This window comes from Canis lupus, chromosome 24, assembly GCF_003254725.2.
Source record: "Canis lupus dingo isolate Sandy chromosome 24, ASM325472v2, whole genome shotgun sequence".
Taxonomy (NCBI): Eukaryota; Metazoa; Chordata; class Mammalia; order Carnivora; family Canidae; genus Canis; species Canis lupus.
In genome coordinates, this window is record NC_064266.1 from 31628427 (window position 1) to 31648436 (window position 20010).

Sequence of the window (20010 nt, forward strand, 5' to 3'; positions counted from 1 at the left end):
GTGGGCCTCAGTTTCCCCATATCTATCAGAGAATTCTTCTATTTCCCGGGACTGCATCTCAACCAGTGCTGTCCAGTAGAAATGGAATGCAAACCACATATGTAATTTTAAGTTCTCTAGCAGCCACATCTAAAAAAGTAAAAAGAAACAGGTCAAATTAATTTTGCTAATATATTTTAGTTAAATTTATATGTATGTATATCTACATCCAAAATGGTATCACTTTGGCATGTAATCAATATAAATATATTGATGAAGCATTTTACATTCTTTTGCTGTTATTCTAAGTCTTTGAGACCTAGTGTGTATTTTACACTTATACACATCTTAATTTGGACTAGCTGTGTTCCAGTGCTCCGTGGCCTAATGTGGCTGATGGCTACCATGTTGGACAGCACAGGTCTAGAAGGAGAATGGTTGGAGCCAGTTGAGACGATTCTGCTTCCCCATCTGTAAAATGGGGACACTGACTCCTGTCTCCTAGAGGAGGCAGGTGCCTGGTGGCACTTCACCATAGGTGCTGTAGTGATCACTCTACGTCTCAAAGTATTTTACGGCTAAACCAGGCAGTACTATCCACACCCACTTGTCAGCAGTGGGGAGGAGGGTCCTGCAGTAGCCACAACACTGGGCTTACTCACAAGACCTACTCCCAGCCCCACTGGCTGGCATTGTTCCCTCTGACTGCTAGATGAGGCTCTGGGTGCAGAGTTGTGAGGTCACCTGCTCTGGTTTACAAAGTTTGGAAATGGTGGGGATGGGAGGTCAGTATAGGCCTTTGGGGGATCAGCAGCCTGGGCTGCAGACTCAGCTTGGCCATATCCTTGCTGTATGACCTTGGGCAGATCCCCTAACCTCTCTGGGCCAATCATACTGTTGGATTTCTCAGCGGGTAGAAGAAAAATGTGCATTATGCCCAGTAAAGCAGGTGCACCAATAAAGAGAAAAACTCTTTTTGGAGAGAAATTGATATTGGATATTTAGGAACAAAGCACGAAAGTCATCATCATGGGAAAAATCCTCTCTCACTTGGACTCTTATGAAGATTTTAATTTACCATTTTATTTCAAATTATAGATGGCAGGTAGATTGGGGCAGGTAGACCTCATCAGGGGTCTTTCCCATGTGTAAGATCTCAGAGGTTTGCATGCAGGCCCACTCGGTTTCCTCACCTATGGAAGAGAGGTAGTTACAGTGACCTAGTGACCTCTCAGGGTTGTTGTGAGGATTCAATAATAACATAAGTAATAGCTAACAATTATCGAGTGCATGCTGTGTACCAGATGTTCTGAGTACTTTCTGAATATTAACTTATTCAATCTAAGTGACTAAGTGATAGTCCTCTCCATTTTCCAGGTGAGGAAACTGAGAAATAGGAACTTAGAACGTCACACCACTTGAAAAGCAAGGCTGAGATTTGGACCTAGGGAGCCTGGCATCAGAGCCAGTGTTGGTGACCACCGTACCACCGTCCTCTTGTAGGTGCGTTTGTGCCTGACAGCTCTGTCCCTGGCCCCCTTCCATCTGCGCAGTGCCTCTCTGCCCCTCCTCCGCCTCTCCCTGGTCCTGATGTGCATCTCTCTGTGACACCGCCACAGAAAACCGCACTCTCGGCAGGGCCCAGCGCGTAGCTGCCACATTCGCTGCTTCTAGCTTTTGAGCCGTGTTTTATCTGTGCAGAAGGAGTGTTCTCACGGCCCGACGTGGGGGTAGGCAGGCGCAGTGTATGCTGCTTTGATTGTTTCCTCTTTAGATGTCTGTGAGGTACAGTTCTCAGTGTCTGCCACTGACTGTGCTGGGGGCTGTGCATCCTTGGTCTTTGATCTTGTCTCTGGGCAAGGGAGGAGAAGAGGGAAGCAGATTCTACAGAACAACTGTTGCTTTGGTACCAGGAGTCAAGGCCAGGTTCAGAACTGGCTGGATGGATTTGGGCAAGCTCTCCAGCCTCCCTGAGCCTTGCCTTGCTCATCTCTATAATGGGGCTAGTCATGTAACGTTGGGATTTCTGGGAGGGTCCCAGTGAGATGTCCAGGCACAGCTCTTGGCTGAGGTCTGGTATACAGAAGGTGCTCACTGGTCTGAGCTTGTAGCAGTCTTGGATACCATGTTCCCTGCTCTTTGCCTGGCCAACTCCTGTGTGTTCTCCATCCTGGGGCTCCCGAGTTACCTTTTCAGGAGCCTTTCTTAAGAGGCCCTCCTCTTTGCATCCACTCCCCTGTGATAATTTTTCCTGCCATTGTCACATTTGTCAAAGAAGCAGCCATTATTTGATATCTGAAATGCTGAATTCATTGCTATACTTTGCAAAGCTAGTCTCTCCAAATCAAGCATGAGCTGAGCTTTGTGGGTTTGGGGGGAAGCATGGACCCTTAGGGTAGAGGGACTTTGAGAAGCAGGAGGTTCTGGGACTGGACATGTGGCTATTGGAGTTAGACTGTTATTGATCACTTAGGCTGGGTGAATGCAAAGCTGTCACTGACCAATTGGGATGGGCTGCAAACAGGTTTTGTAGTTACTTGTTCCCATCTCAGGACTATGGCCAGTGAACTGCCTTTCTCTCTCAGGTGTGGAGAATAGGAACATTTTATTCCTTGAAGCTTCTCCATAGAACTGGGCACTCCTTGAGGGCAGGGACTGTGTCATAATCATTATGGTGTACCTTGTGTCAGTACGATGTTGGGCACATAGTATACACTCTCTAGATATTGTTCAGTAAGCAACTGTTGCCCCCTCTGTAACCTCAGAATCCCTTTGCTTTTATGTTTCTGTGCCTTGTGACAAGTTTTATTTATTATAAGTTCCCAATGGTTGGGGGTGCATTCCTTGGTGCATTGTAAGTGTTTAGTACATGGTATACCAGGGAATGGACTGGTTTATTTTGCTTCTGCATATTGAAATTCGATCCTAAGGACAGAGAGTAAGAGTGAATGAGGGGAAGACATGAGAAGAGTGGGGTCAAGATGAATGGACAGAACTGAGATATTTCACCTTTTCAGAAGAAGGAAAGTGGTCAGGATGGGTATACTGTCAACAATGTGGGGGAGAGGAGAGATTTGAAGGGGTAGCTGACAGCCTCAGTGACTGTCTCCATCAGGACCATGTTTCCTATGGTTCTGATGGAGAGGGTTGTGGCTGATGTGGTGATAAGAGTTTAGTTCATAATAACAATAATAGGTTAAATCCAAGGTCAAATCAACTAGTTACTGGTGGAATCAATACTCTAATTCATGAATCCATACTGTAGCCCAGTATATCACAGTACACGAAGTTAAATTGAATCCAGGGTCGACTTGGGATGGAAGTTTTAAGGTTGGGTCCAAGAATACAGGTGTACAGAAGCAGGCAAGACTGCTACGGGGGCACTGCGTAGCCAGGAACAAAAGACCCAGGGACAGTTCTATTTCAGTGGGTAGAAAAGTGGGGAAAGAGGGTCCTCCAGGCTGATGATGGGACAGTGTGTGTAAAGGCAGGGGCACTGGAGGCTCCTGCAACCTTAAGGGATGACATGGGAGCTGAGACTCAGGGCTAGTTGTCATGGAGGGTCCTGGATGCCAAGGCTAATGATGTAGTGTCATTGCAGGGTTTTGATCTGAGCACTGAGGAATCACTAGTGATAGCCACACTAGAGGATGGACTTGGGGGAAGGGGAGCTGAGGACAAAGCCTCTGTGGGTGTTTGGATTAGGGGGATGTAGGGGCAACGGGATCCAGAGTCATCCTGGAGGTATTACCTGTGTCCTGTGTAGAAGGTGACATCTTCTACCATGATGGTAGACCACTGGAGGAAGAAGAGGTCCATGCACATGTCATGAGTTCAGTGTGGATGTGTGGAATTTGGGATGCTCATGGAACAGATATCCAGGGAGAAGCTATACATTGGAATTTGGACATAACTTAGTTGAAGATGAGCATTGGAGAGTCAGTGACATGTTATAACCCTAAGAAGGCATGACATTATCCAGGGAAAGTGTGAATAGAGTGAGAAAGAAATACCAGATATAATTATCCACCCACCTATCCATCCCACTCACCCATGTAACACACTCTATCAACCCAGGGATCCCACTCATCTGTTTATCTCACCCACCATTGCAGTCATCTTCTCATCCACCTATCTCTTCATTCGCACCCAGCCATCCTATCCATCCCACCCACCCATCTTCTAAATCTGCTATCTAATCACTGAGTCATCATCTGTTTATCTATATACTGGCCCACCTATCCCATTCATTCCTCCAAACTACTTATCTTCCCTACCCACGTATTTATCATCCATGCATCCAGTCATCCATCCATCCATCCATCCCACCCATGCACCTACCCACCATGCATCCACTCATATTACCCATTACAGTGATTTCCTTTTCTATTCACTATGTCAACCACCACCCACATGTGACTTTTGAACACTTGAAGTGTGGCTAAGTCTAAAGTAAGAGATGTGCTGTAATGTGAAATACACACCAGATTTCAAAGACAGTATCAAAAAAAAAAAAAGGACTGTAAACCATCTCATTCACAATTTTTCTGTTGATTACATGTTGCAATCATAATATGCTAAAAATATTGGGTTAAATAAAATATGTCATTAAAATTAACTTGACTTGTTTATATCTGCTTTTTCAACTGTGGCCACTAGAAAATTTAAAATGACATACATAGCTTGCATTTGTGACTTGATTTATATTTCCATGAGACTGCGCTGAGCTATACCATCTATGACTCATCCACCCATCTATTCACTCACCTTCCCACGGATATTTAATTTACACCTGTGATGGATCAGTGACTCTGTGGGTCGTAGAAATGAGGAAACCAAGGTGTAGATCAGCTAAGACACATGCCGATGGAGCTGGCATCTCACCTTTCACCTTGGCTGCCTATTTGCTAAGTTTCCTTAAAGATTAAGATAAGACCTAAGTTGAGAGGGTTGTTGGAATAGGGGCCCAGTCGCCCCTCTTGCCAAGGGGACTACACAGCACCGAGGGAGAGATAGACCCTTCTGAAGCCTCTGTGAGCAGAGTCCCGGTGGCCGTCATGAAAGGGTTATCCCCACACGTTCGATATTTGCAAAAAATGTGGGTTCTTTCAGATTCCAAAACTCATTTCCATGACAAAACTCTTGGGAAGAGAAGATGAAGGTCTGGCTTTTGCAGAACAATCTTCCAGCTGTAATGAGGACTGAAGATGGCGATGGGAAAAGGAATTATAATTAGAATATGAAATGGGGAAAATTAATCTATTCCAGTCAGTGGTAAGAGGATGTTCTCCTGGCATTTCGTGGAAATTCTTAGGCTGTTGTCTCCCCTGCATTTTACCCCCTGATTTTAAAGCATGCAGAAGGTTGTGTGGTGTGAAAAAAAATAGTTTGGGCTGAGGAACTGATCCAAATATGATGTGAAATATGCACAGAATTTAAGTTCTTGTGTATGTCTCTACATGCTCAGGCCATTCACAATTGTGGGCACATTTAGGTGAGTTCTATTCATGTAGTTGCAGATGAGGGGTATATTTTTATACACATCTGTCCATCCCTTCCTTTCCATGTGTGCGTGCTGTAGACATTGCATAGTAGTCATGTGAAGGGTCTATGACACATGCACACTCATGTTTGTGCTGTGGATGCCTTTGTGTTGTGGTACATGTGTGACTAAGTGCTGTCGTTGAATGCTGTGTTGTGTATGACACGGTCCCCCACTGGTTTGTGGTGTATATATGGTCACCATGCTTGGGCACATTGCATCTGTCATATACATGTGTGTCCATGTATACAGTCAGCATTCGCTGTGTGGTGGGTATAGACGTGGGGATTTGTGATCTTGGTTGTGCACACGGAGGTGGAGGTGGCCCTGCTTTGCTTTGTGACTTCTCCTTTTGCCTTACAAGTTCTTTCCACTGGAAAGCAACCTCCCCAAAAGAGCTGAGGAGGTAAGCCCAGGCATTAGGACCCTGGGGGCCAAACCAGGAGAAGCCTGGGACCCTTGGGGTCATCCTTTCTCCTTCTTTCCCCCAAGGGCTCTCATATGGTGGAACCCTGGGCAGAGATAGGGCAGAGAGCAGACCCCCACTACCACCTCGGGTTCATGGCCACTGAGGGGCCAGGTCCCGAGCCCAGTGTGCTCCCAGGGCACCGTGCAAGACACCTGGGAGTAACCAGTCAGAGGCTGATCCGGCCTGGCCTTGGGAACCTCTGCCAACTTCTCAGGTCTTCGCTGAAAGTAAGAAGCAAGCTTTATTCTAGTGTGTGGCAGCTTTTCTTGTTTGAATAAATGAATAAGCCCACTAGAGGCAGGCTCTGGTGACCTCAGGGAGTCCCACTGACCGACTCCCTTGTGTCCCCCAGCGTATACACATCAAAACCCAGAGTTTGGGCAGCCCCGGTGGCTCAGCGGTTTGGCTCCAGCCTTCAGCCCAGGGTGTGATCCTGGAGACCTGGGATCGAGTCCCACGTCAGGCTCCCTGCATGGAGCCTGCTTCTCCTTTTGCTTGTGTTTCTGCCTCTCTCTCTCTCAATCTCTCTCTCTCTGTGTCTCTAATAAATAAATAAAATCTTAAAAAAAAAAAAAACCCAGAGTTTTCTTCTCTCATATCCCCAGAGCCATCCCCCACTGCTTACCGCAGATAATGCCTCCCTCCCTGAAGCACTAACACATATTTACCACACACCTATTATGTGCCAGCCCCAGGCTAATGATTGGTTCTGTAGTGGGGTGGGGTGCAGCAGAGCCTTGATCCCCACTCTTAAGGAGCTTCCAGCCTAGTGGGAAAGACCAAACCAAAGGAGTAGGCAGCCCACTCTGAAGCCCAGCCTTGTCTCTATGTGTGCAATTTTGGGCAGCAGCTAATCCTCTCAACCTGTTTCCTTGCTTTTAAACAGGGAAAATAACACCTGCTTCACTGGGTTGTTTTGAGGATGAAATGAGATCTTTTATGGCAAGCATTTTACTCAGTGCCAGGCATATTCATTCATTCACCAGATATTTGTTGAGTACCTGCTCTGTGCAGCGGGGAGAGCTGATAGGGGTCCTTCCTTTTGTGGTGCTTCCCTTCTAGCCAGCAGTTAATAAATGGTCTGTTACATGGGTTTTGGGGGAACATCTTTCCCTCTGCTTCTTTGATACATGTTCCTATATTTTTAACCTATAGCATACTATTTGATTACTATTGCCTTATAAAATGCTTCAGATACCTGGTTAAACTAAGTCCCCCTCCATTTCTAGTCATTCTTTCTTATAGAACATACTTATAAATTATGTGTGGTTTTTAAAAAGGTTTTACTTTTATCATAGTATTAAATGGCCACATCAGATAGTAACCAGGAGCTCTTGTTTAAGCTCCCCACCCTGTCCCATTCCTAGTCTCACTTCTGATTCTAGCCTCTTCCAGGTGGTGGGAGGTTTGGAGATGGCCAAGACACAGTTCTAGCCTCCATGTTGCTCTGGGGCAGGAGACAGATGTGGAGACAGTCTGTGTTGTAAGAGGGATAGGCAGAGGAGGTGAAGAGCATGGCAGGCCTCCTGGAGGAGGTGGTTTCTGAGCAGGGCCTTGAAACATGAGCTTCAGGTGCAATGTGGTGGATGGACCCCTGCCTTCGGGGCCAGTGCCCAGACTCTAGGCATGGTGCTACCTTTTCTTTCGTTAATCCAGCAGTCACTGAAGGACTCATCCCATCCCTCTGCTGGCAAGGCATTTGGATATAGCCATTAATCCTATTATTGCCTTGATGGGAAGACTGGCCTAGTAAAAGATAATGTGAATGGTGTCGTGCTTGCTTCATTCATTCATTCATTCATTCATTCATTCAAAAAGCAATTATTGATTATCTGCTTTGTGCCAGGCACTATTCTAGGTGTTTGGGAGGCAGAGAGATTGAGATCTCTGTCCTCCAGGAGCCTCAAGGGAAATCCTCTATAAGCAGTGAGCATGGTAAAATAAGTAAGTGATATACAATGTTAGCAGGTAAAAGGGTTTATGGAACAAAGAGCAAGGTAGAGCTGGGCAGGGGAATCAGGAAGGATGGTAGTGGTGGGCCCGCAGAGGTAGGAGGCTGGCATCTGAGCTGGTTGTTGAGGAAAGCCTCTTTGAGTGAAGAGGGTCTGGATGAGCTGACATCTCGTGCATGATCATGGGGAGGGGGGATTTTTACAACCTCCATGAAGGTGCTTGGCGATGCCTAGCAAAACTACAAATGCACACATGTCTGGACCAGCGATTATATAAACAAATCCCACAGATAAACTCACACCCATGCGGAATGATGGATGTACAAACATATTCATCAACACAGTGCTGAAATAGGGAAAGACTAGAAACAACTCAATTGCCCGTGAGCTCAACTAGTTAAATATATCTATTACATCCATACTGTGGAATACTAGGTACCGGAAGACAGAATTACATTCTGATATAAAACACTTCCCAAGATGTGTTGCTGGGAGAAAAATGAGGTGCAAAACAGGGTGTATAGTATGTTGTCATTTATGTGAAAGAAACGACTATAAAAATGTATATATGTGACCATCTCTGAAAGGATATAAAGCTGGTCGACTCAGCGGTAGCCTCCGGAGAGGAGCTATGGCTGGCTGGGAGGTGAGGTGGGACAGACTTCTCACTCTGTTGCTTTCTGTGCTCTGGAAATTTTGGACCATGTGAATATAACCTAATAAAAAAATTAAAATTTCAATTAAAATGAAATGGCCAACTGCCATTGGGGCCCCTCCCAGATCCCTTGCCTACACAGCCATCTCCCATCTGCTAGGAGCACTGGCTGCAAATGGCTCACAGCTGATGCAGTTCTCTGGGGAACTGTCCCTGGCCAGATGGGGGCCACCCTGCTCAGAGGTTATGCCTCCCCTTGTCCCCTGAGGGGAGCCCACAGTCAGGGACTGACTGAACTCCACGGGGTGGTTCATGCCCCACAGCTCCTCGTGGAATCGGGCTGCAGTGGCTCTCCAGCTGAGACCACGTCTTTGCTTAGCTACTTCCACTGCCCTGTCCTGCTTCCTTCTCTCCCTTACAGATTTTCCTAAAGAGCACTTCTGAAAAATCACATGCCTTTGAGTCCTGGTCTCAGGCTCTGCATTTAAGGAACCCGATCCAAGACACCTGTTTCAAGGAAAGAGAACTTACTGTAAATGAGCTAAATGCTTTACATGGTTTGGTACAATACCTCATGGAGAGGGGACCACTGTCATTATCCTCATTCAACAGATGAGGAACCTCAGAAGTTCAGACACCAGCTCAATAATACACATCATGGGAAAAAGCCAGTGGCCCCCAAGCCCACACTTCTCCTATGGCACCTGCTTCCTCCTGCAGGGAGATCTTCCTGAATCCAGAGTTGGCAGCTTGTCAGAACACAGGATTGTAGTTTCTATGCATGGTTTCTACCACAGTCCTCACTGCCTGTGGCCAGGGATGGCCTAGGGGGCAAATGTGCGGAAGCAAAGATTCTTAGGATGGTTAAGACCTGGAGGGCATGTCTGGGGCAGGTGTCATGACCTGAGGGGTCTGAAGATCTCCGCCTCCCTCCATCATGTGAAATTCCAGCTGTAGCTGATAGTCTATCATTTTGGCCAGAGAGATATTTGCATACTTCCAGGAATGGGGAGCTCACTATCTGACAAGGATCACCTGCCACATCTGTGGACAAAGCATAAAGGGCAGAAAGGTTTTTCCTCTCTTCATCTTGTGATTAATGGTGCTAATCCAGGCCCACGGGGGCCACAGAACAGGGGCTGCTCCTTTCACCCTAGAGGGAATCCTGTTGAAATGCAATTTGGGCATCTTGGGCTCATGCTTTGCTTCCCAGGCCACCCCCAGACCTTTCTCCTCAGTGTATTCAGCACTCTGACCTCCTCAGGCTTCTCCTGGGGCCTTCTTGAAAACATCTTACTCAGACCTGCTTCTCTCTCTTTCTCTGTTCTAGTTTGATGGTGACAGTGCCTACGTGGGGATGAGTGACGGGAACCCAGAGCTGCTATCGACCAGCCAGGTGGGTGCTCCATCCTCCCTGTGTGGGGGTCCAGCCTGGAGCTGGCTGGAGCTAAGGTGCTTCAAGGCGGGCCTGGGATGGTGCAGAGCAGTGGGGCACAGCCCACGACTCTCCTCTCTCACGGTGATCAAGAATATCAAGTATCTCCTTTAAAAAAGACATCCAAATGGGACTATAGTGTTTTCTGTAAATCACCTACCTGGCTACGGTTGACTTAAAATGGGCACCATTGAAAATTTGGTAAAACTCCAAATATGTTGCCCCCATTCCCCATGCACAAGAGGAGAAATTTTCAGCAGCAGCAAGGAGAGATGTCACATGCTCTCCTGTGTGCCTCTTGCCACCACATAGCACCCATAGGATATACACTGACAGGGAGGTACACACATCCATGCAAAGGCATGCAGAGTTCTCCTGCCCACCTAGAGCTGTCTAGTACCAGTGGGGGTGGGGTGGGGATTGTGGATGTGGCATACAGGGAAGAGAGCAGTGGCTTCCTGCGTGCTCCTTCCAGGTGGTGAAAGAGACTGAGTCATCCTGGGCAAGGCTATCCTGTTCCCTAGCCCTCTGGGAGCCAACTGGAATCTGAATTTCCACTGAGAGCCTGGTCTCCAAAAGCTAAGCTTTCTTTCAGCCAGGAGTAGCCTCCACTGCAGGGCAGGATGCTGGGGAGGGTCTTCACCATAGGCTCTGGCAACCTGGAGAATGGTTCTGTAAGAAGTTGGTGCCTGCAGGATGGCAGTGGTTCAGGGTGCACAGGGACTTGGGGAACTGGAGGGAAGCTGGAAGATAAGCCCCGGAGCTGACCTCCATCCTCTGTGCATCATGAAGGTTGTGGCAGCCCAAGTTGGGTGGCTGCACCCACATTTTCCAGTTGGGGAATCACAACCCTGTTCATTCACACACATTTATGTGCCCTCCTATGTGACAGGTCCTGTGGTGGACATAGATGAGTAAGGCGTGGGCCTGTGGCCCCTGGGGCGCACTGCCAGTGAGGGAAGATACTGTGTTCACAGTACAGTGCACAAGGCCCGCTGCAGGGCACTGCACCCCCGTCCTTTGCCACTACAGGGGTGCTCATGTTGGGGCCACCATGCCGTCCATGCCCCTTCTCTGGCCTGTGACCATGTGAGTATCATGATGTTGCTGCCAAGCTGCCTTTGCATGGCTCTGACTCATGCCAGCCTGAGAGACACTCTGGTGGGCAAGACTCCAGGTCCTGGAAATGCTCATTTTGGAAGAGACCACTGAAATCATTTAATTGTCCATAATCAGCTTGGAAATGTGGTTGTCTCAAAAGACCAGAGTTTCCTCCTGAGCATCTCATCTGAGCCCTTTCACAATGTTTAAAGTGCATTTTGTTAACATGCCGAGCCTTGGCTCTCAGAACCATGGCGCAGTGGAGTCAGTATGGCTCAAACACGAATGGGGCCTGTTGGCACAATACTCCCATGAGAAGGGGAAGTGGAGCTCACAGGGCTCTGTGTATGCTCCAGGGTTGGGCAGGGGAGCATAGTCCTTTGGAGAGACGCAGGGCAAGTAAGGGTCCCTATGAGCTGTTCACAGCAGCACCCTCACCTGCTGCCTGGCTCCTCACAGTTGCAAAGCCTTTTCCTCAGTGCTTGTTTCAGCTGATCTTCACCAGTCTTGAGAAGTAGTAGGTTACCATCGATCCCATTTTGTAGATGGGGAAACTGAGTCTGGAGGATGTTGAGTGGCTCATCCAGGGAGGGGGACAGCTGGGGCTCAGAGCTCCACACATTACCTTGCTGTATGTGGAGCACTCCATTCCCACCCAAGCCTGCCACCGACTTGCTTCAGCTAAATGTCCGTTTCTCAGAGAGCTTTGGTAACCTTGAGATCCAAATTAGGTCCCTTCCCCGTGATTCTCTTTCATGGCACCGTGTCCTTTTGATTCATGGCATTTGTCACTGTTTGAAGTGGCCTGCTTATATCTGTGTGACAACTTGGTTAGTATCTAATTTCCACACTAGACTGTGACCTCCATGAGAGCAGGATCTGGTCTCTTGTTCACTGCTGTGTCCTCCAGTATGTTACAAAGCCTGGCATGTAAAAGGTGCTTAGGAAAGATTTGCATAATGGGTCATATGGCCCCTTCTCTTCTCTGGACTTCAGTTTCCCTGGCAGTGAAATGAGGCAATTGGATTCCCCAAGGGTCCCTTCAACTCTCTTGTGCTGTCACTCAAGAGTCTCTCTAACTTAGCACTTTATAAAGAAAACATCAGGATTCCCTGCAGCTAAGTATACCTGGGGGCGTGAGCCAGCCTTGATGGGAACAGATTTAGCAATTACAATCTAGACTTCTTACAAGGTCCCAGTTGGCTTTTGCTGCATAAGAAGCATGTCAAGGGAAACTGGGATGGATCAGTTGGTTGGACGATACGTTGTATCTGGTTGTTGGGCTCTTGATTTGGGCTCAGGTCATGATCTCAGAGTTGTGGAATTGAGCCCCACATTGGGCTCTGTGTTCAGAAAAGAGTCTGCTTGAGATTCTCTCCCTCTGCACCCCCATTTTTTCTCTCTCTCTCAAATAAATAAGTAAATAAATAAGTATCTTTTAAAAACCCCAAGTACTCAACTTAGTATCTTAAAACAACAAATATTTATGTAGTTCATAATTCCTTGGGTTGGCAGTTTGGTTGAGTTCAGGTGGGTGGGGGGGCTCTTCTGCTCATGGCTAGCACCTGTGTAAGTGACATCTGTAAGCTGCCAGGTCAGCTGTGGGCTGGTTGGTGTCGGGACCTGCTTCTCTTCCAGATGGTCTCTCATGTCTCTCAGGCTAACTTGAGATCGTTCATGTGGTGGGAGAAGGGTTCCCAGAGTAGTCAGAACAGAAGCTGCAAGACCTGTTGAGGTCTAGGCTTTGAACTGGCATATGAGTACTTGCAGCACATTCTGTCCTCAAAGCAAGTCAGAGAGCCAGTCTAAATTCAAGGAATGGGGAAGTAGACCCCACCTGTCGATGGGAAGAGCTGCAAAGTATCGTGGTCTTTTAATAAACTTCAACTGCCACACATGGGAACGAAAAATAGTGCTCATACTGATTTTACTGAAGAATAACAGACTTATCCTGGATGTGCAGCCTCCAGTGGCTGGATGGGGCTCCAGGATCCTTACTTCTTAATGTTTTCTTCCAGTCTTTTCTCTGAAGTGCTTGCTTGAACACACACACACACACACGCTCATGAACATCCTGTCATGGTGTCCTGCCTCACCAACTGCAGGGATTGTGTTGTCCCAGTTCTTGGGGAACTGGACAGAAACACCTGGGCAAAATGAGGGCCTCCTTGCTGATAGAGGATTCAGAGTACAAACACTCTATGTTTGGTGGGGGGTTTTTGTTTTGTTTTTGTAATGTAGGCTCCATGCCCAGCATGGAGCCCAGCGTGGGGCTTGAACTCACAACTCTGAGATCAAGACCTGAGCTGAAATCAAAAGTTAGACGCTTAACTGCCTGAGCCACCCAGGTGCCTCCAGAGTACAAACGCCCTACATGGCATAAATGCATTTTATAAATACGGTTAAATATAAGGTTCACTTGTTCAACAAATGTCCGTTGGGCACCTATTACATGCAAAGCTCTCAATGTAAGCAGGAAGCCTTTTCTGGAAGACGTTTTCTTCCAGAACATAGGATTTCATCATGTTAAAAACCTGCTCTTTAATGTTACCTTCTCTGGAAACATCATCTTCTTTATTTAGAAACTTCAGTAGAACACAGGTTCTTTTGGGTATATATCAGCCAATGGTGCTCCCTGTTAAAAACTTTCAAACCAGCTGTTATGGGCTTAAAGTTTCTTTTGCAAATGCATGCTTTGTTGTTTGGTTTTTGCAAGTTTCCACAAAATACCTGCCTGGCTGCCTTAGCTTTCATACAGTATCCCCTTTCCCCCTTCCCTGGACCTTGTGTTTCTTTTTTACCAGACTTATGGGGTGGTCCGAGACCAAGATGCAGTCCTCAGGCATGGCTTCTGGCCCATCAGCAGCTTCTGGGAGGGGAGGGCCCTGTAGAGATCAGCTCTTCCCCCTGTTGAGAACAGACCCTGGCCAGGAGTTACAAGGAAAATATTTCCTGATTATGCCACCCTGGGAAGTCTCCTTCTTGCTAGGATAAGGCTGAAGAGGAAAGGAACGAGGCTGTGGGTTCAGCAGACTTGGGTTCAAATCCAGCTCTTGCACATCTCAGCCAGATGTCCACTATAACCCTCTGCAAGTTGTGTCAGCTTTCTGTCAAATGGGCGGAGTAACATCTGCCTCCCAGAATATTATAAGTACTTGAGGCAAGTGTTATGGATTCCTGTCACCAGGCCAGGGCACCTGTCATCCAGCTGTTGTGAGTGCTGACTGCTAACTATTCACAGCTGCCCCTTCTCTGGAGAATTGGCCTCTGCCAAATGAGAACCATAAATGGGGAGGGGTGTGGGGAATGGTCTAGAAGGCCAAGTGGGCTCCCTGTCTCAAGGGGGGAGCAATTCTGCAACTCCCAATGGAGCTCCAGCTAACACAGCTCCTTTCCCTGCCCTGTCCTGCTTCCCTTCCCTTCCCAGTCACTTCTCAAAAGGAATGTCAATGTGCTAGGAATCCCTATTTCAGGCTCTACTTCAAGGAAATCTAACCTAAGATACTATATAAACTACCAGTGTTCCATAAAACTAGCTGGGACTTACTTCCATGTTTTTCTTATCATAAGTAATGCTTTGGTTACACAGATGACTTCTGGTCACCTCTTATGCCCATTTATAGGTCTGTGCCTTTATATGCACTATTTCCTCTGATAGGATCCCCCAGCCATTTTCACCCAACAGGTGCCTATTTGTTCTTTTAGGGGCACTGCAGATATCACCTCCTTAGTCTACTCTTCCTGGCTGTAGGTAGAATGTTCCACTCTCATGGCTGTAAATATGATTTCTGCTAAAGATTTCTGACTTTGTTCTAAGAATTATTGAAAGGATGTGTTTGGAGGGTGGGGAGAGAACTGGCACATGATTTCTAGCACATTCTATTAGGCAAAGCAAGTCACTGGGCTTTGTTAGTGAGAAAGAGATTGAGATTGGATAACATCAACTGATGCAGTTTTAAAAGCTGTCAGTGGCAAGAACAGATACAGAGAGACGACACAGGAGGGTAAGTGAATGATGATGTTGTCCTCTATTGTGGTTGAGGCAGAGGATATGGAAAGACGTGGATGGATCTGAGATAAGTTTTGGAAATAAAGTTGGTAGGTCTTGACATGGATGGATCTAGAGGGAGAGAGAAATGAAGCAATAAGGGATGATTCCCAGGCTTCCAGCATAAAATTTTCTCCAGCATGGTGGTATCATTTTTCTGAGTTGGGGAAGGCCTGGGGCAGTACAGGTTTGATAAGGTCAGACTTGGACATGTTGCATTCGAGATACTCATCCAAGTGGAGATGTCCAGGTAGGTAGATGGCTGTACAAGTCTGGAACTCACTGGGGAAGTAAACTTGGAAGTTCTTAGCCCATGGTGTTAAAACCGTGTGAAGATGAAATTTGCAAAGACAGAGAGAGAGAGAGAAAGAGTGAGAAGAATAGAAGATCAAGGAGTCTTAAATGTTGAGCTCCAATATTTGAAAGCAAAGTGGAAGAGGAGAAGATTGTGAAATAGGTTGAGAAGCAGTTACCAGAGAGGTAGGAGGAGAACATGGAGTCTTAGAAGCCAAGTGCAGAGTGTTCCAAGATGGAGGTAAGGAATTTAGGGCAATATGATGTTGGATTGACAGCTTCTTTCCTATCAAAGGATAACTTTTAAATAAATCAAAGATTTATGTACTCAATGTAAATCATAAAGGCACCAGGAAAAAAAAAACCCTTAAGGTATGCTTTACAACTTTAGAGTGGGAAAGATATTTCTATGACTCAGAGTCTTAAAAGAAAAGACTTAAAAATTTGATGACAAAGAAAAAAGAAAAGAAACAGAACTTTTGTGTGGCTAAAACAGCATAAGTCAAAAGACAAGTGAAAAATTGGGCAAAATTATTTTCAACTCACAATACAGTCAAAGGATTAATCTCCCAAATATATAAAGAGTCCCCAGAAATCAATTCAAAACTCTGGTAGAAAATCATGTGGGAGATACGAACCAATAGTTTCCAGCACAGGAAATGCAAGTGCATCTTAAGTTTGTGAGAAGACACCAGAATCAGTTCATAAGAGAAACAAAATTATCATTTTTCATCTTTTAGATTGACAAAAATCCAAGTTTGATAAAACACTTTTTTGGAGCCCTTGTGGGGAAACAGGCACTCTTGAACATTGCTTAAAGGAAGAGTAAATTGGTATAACCCCTATGGAGAGCAAATTGGCAACATCTATCAAAATTACAAACCCATTGACCCTTAACCCAGCAAGTTTCCTCTTAGAAACACGTCCTAAAGATATATTTGCTCACATGAGAAATGATGTCCTCAAGACTACTCATTTTAGTATTGGTATATAGGCAAAGGATTGGCAACAACCCAAATATGAAACAGTATGGGACTAGTTACATAAATTATGTACATTTATCAAGTGGGATACTGTGTGGCTGTAAAGAAAGAATGAAGGAATTGGAAAGATATTAAAGTTCTTTAGATACAGTTTACTGAAAAAAGTAAGGTGGCTGGCTAACAGTAAGTACCCCATGTTACCATTTGTGAAAAAAGGTAGTGAGAATGTTTGTATTTGATTAAAGCAACTGTGGAAGAATATGTGGGAACTAGTAACAATGACTTTGTACATTGTGTGTGTATACGTGTATCTGTGTGTGCACGTTTGTGTGTGCACGTTTGTATGAGTGTGTATATGTATCTGTGGTGTGTGTGTGTGTGTGTGTGTGTTATGGAAACTGGGCACATGGACAGGTGTGGAAAAAGACTTCACTTTTTTATATTTTAGGGATTTTAAACTATAGGGATTTACTATAATTTCAGAAAGATGAATAAAGTATAAACAAGAAGGAGGGGATCAAATGCTCCTGAGGGATTGGTTGGTATAAGTGTTGAAATGTGTCCAATTGTTTTAAGAAAAAGGAAGTCATCCTGGATCTCAGAAAAGGCGGTTTTGATGGGTAGTGGACTTCATGCAGGTCCTGGGGTGGATTGAGAGGGGAGCATGGGGCAAGGATGTAAACAGTGAATGTAGACAACTTGTGTGGGTGAAGTCTACGACACACAGGGGCCAGCACCATAGCTCAATGAGATGAGGACACCAAAGGAAGGAAAATTTTTTAAATGTTTAGAATGTTTAGTTGTCAATGGAAGGTATCCGAGAGAGGGTAAAGCTTGGGTTTCAGGAGATATAAGGGTTAATTGATGGTTTAAATTTTGGGAGAAGGTGGGAGAGGCTGGGTCCTGCCCAGAGGTGGAAGCTCTGGCCTTAGCCAGGAGCAAGGACAAAGGGGGAAAGGAGTGTGTCCCTGTAGACTGTTCACGGGAGCAGAGGGCATCTGCATCTGACAGCATCCTCCTGGAGAGGTTGGGGGGCAGGTTACCTGCTGAGTCAGGGCACCAAAGTCTGAGGGGGTGGAGAAGGTCTGGGATATTTGTGTGGCCTGTGGGAGACTGAGCTCTTGGTATAGGTGATATGAGGGCAGACAGTTGGTTGAATCCATGGTAAGGATTTGCGAGGCAGGTATACCAGAAGGATGCTTAAGCTTTTCTGTGCAAAAGAGAGACTGAAATAAAGATAAATGAAGAATCCAGTCATCTAAGCTAGATGAGGAGAAAAGTGAGAGGGACCAGGCTTAGAAGGTCTCCAAGTGGGGTGCTGGACAGTGAGGACACCTTAGTCATGGAGTGGGAAGAGGGTGGTGATTCTGAAAGAAGGAGTTGTGGGCATTCATGGGGTCCTAGGTGCATCCGGGGGGTGGGTGGCTGACACAGAGTGGTGCAGAGCCCAGCATAGCATGGTGGCTGAATTCTAGAGACCCAGAATGGTGCCAAGGTGAGGGAGATGGGAAGTCAGAGCCCGGAACCAGAGCCTGGGAGCATAATGGGGTAGGGGGATAAACAGGAGGTGTGTGGACAGCACTTGCGCTCAGATGTTGATGGAGCTGAGGAGGGTGGGGTGGAATTTGTAGGGAAGATAGACAGCGGTCCAGATGGGACAGCAGAGAGGGAGGAGGATGTCAAGCTTGCCTTCCAACCTGAGATACGTGAACAGTGGGGGGATGGGCAGCTCATCCGTAGAGGAGACAGGAAGTCAATGGAAGGTATGTTCTAAGAAGCTTTGGGGAAATAGGGAAATTTTTGTTCTTGGAGTAGGAATCCCAGTGGGTCCAGGGGCTATTTGCAAGGAGAGAGGTTCAGGTGGCTCATATTTGAGGTGCTCCTTGGGGAAGCCTAGGGCCTGGAGACTGTCATCAGCACCACCAACTATGAGCCAGGTGTGAAGCAAGGTCCAGTGTGGACCCTGCCCATCCATTGCTCCCTTTGTGTCCCTTGCTAACCTATCTGCGGAACATGTGCTAGACTAGAGTTATGTCATAAAGGCCAAGCTTCTCATGCTACAAAAGGAGGCCTCGCAGTTCCTCCCACCACACCTGGCACACAACAGGCATGCAAGGACTTTGAGCTAAGCAGATTCTTGCTGTGGGGTCTGCACACCACTGTGTGTGGTGACCCTCCTTCATAGATCCCAGAGATGCCTGGTCTATTTTTCTTACCATTGGATCAAGCATAGCCCTAGGGTGTGTGGATGGTATAACCAGGAGCCCAGAAGACCAGAGCTGGTCAGAGTCACACCTGTAGTTCCCCGGCACTGTACTCGTGGCTTGAAGCTACAGCCTCCTTCAGTAAGGGATGATGATGTAAGATGCCTGGGATGGGGAAGAAACCCAGAGCTCTGAGTTCCAGATTCCATCTGCTTCATTTTCCTTCACCTGCGTTGGTATCTTTCCCAGCCTATTATTCCCCATGTGAATGATGAGGGTAGATGGTCTGTTGGATTTTCCCAGCCCAAATACCGATGATGCTGACGATAATGAACATTCACAGCACACTTCCTTGGGCTCAGGCACCGGAGCTAAGTGTTTTCTATTGCACTCTATCAGGTAAGTACTGTTGCTATCCCATCTTACAGACGAGAAAACTACAGGCCAGAGAGACAGAGAGGTGGTGGAGTCTTTTTGAAACAAACAAAAATCAAATGATGCCCTGGGAATAAATGCACCAACAGTAAATGCACTGGCAGGCAGGAGGCCCTCCTGTCCTTGTTGCAATCTAAGATTCTGGGCTTGGTAACTCCAGCTTCTGAGTCTGTGTGTACAACGTAAAGGGCAGAGACGACACGGCTTTTATTGCTTTAATTAAAACCTGGGTGAAGAGCTCGCGATTCATATTAAAATGAAATTGTGTTTCGCTGGCCGTGGTGCCGAAAAGGGAATGGCAGTGATTACTGCTAAGATTACAAACAATCAAAGAGAAAAGGCCTTTTGCAAGCATTTCCTATTAAAGCCACAAACATCACACTTTAAAAATAATTATGGTTGTGTTATCCGAACATGATTCATGAATTCTGAATAAATATGAGGGGGCCTTGAAGGAAACTGTTTCAAGACCATAGATTTTGTTCAAATCTGATGAAATTTAATATCATTTCACAGCTGGAGAATAAAATGCAAGGAGGGGGAAAAAAAAACCCATCCTATGTGTATGGAGAGAATTGAGTATATGTCAGACTGAACTAATGAGCTTTCCCTCATCAGTCCTACACACGTGCTCAGAAAAATGGACGAGGCTCTCTTGTTTTCATTGAGAGAAAACTGCTGAGAAGGAGTCGGTACTTACACCTCACAGATCTTCATTTTGTATTCCAGCGGCTAAAAATATATGCAGTTTAAAGCTCTGCATTCCTGGCTGTGACATGTTTAAATGTTCGAGGGTGCAGGCGTGGAAGCGTTAGGGGACAGATTTGGGGGTGGGGAATTCTGGTCTGCGTTTACTCCGCCTCCCCTGTAGTAAAGATATTTTTCATACAATGCAGTGAATGTTTACAGCATA

The 20010-nt window shown here is 46.3% G+C and overlaps 1 protein-coding gene across 6 annotated transcripts in view; it reads left to right on the top strand.

The window, feature by feature from the left end:
• TOX2 (TOX high mobility group box family member 2) overlaps window positions 1-20010 on the top strand; it is a 139253-nt gene that overhangs the window by 41931 nt on the left and 77312 nt on the right. For 4 of the 6 annotated variants that reach the window (XM_025470134.3, XM_035705402.2, XM_025470133.3 and 1 more), the window contains exon 2: window positions 9928-9993. The exons of 1 other annotated variant lie outside the window; for it this stretch is intronic. In XM_025470134.3, coding sequence (XP_025325919.3) covers window positions 9928-9993 — 66 coding nt within the window. Of the gene's footprint in view, window positions 1-1457; window positions 1483-9927; window positions 9994-20010 lie in introns of those variants that run through there. One more of the 6 variants, XM_035705400.2, reaches the window with a different exon arrangement.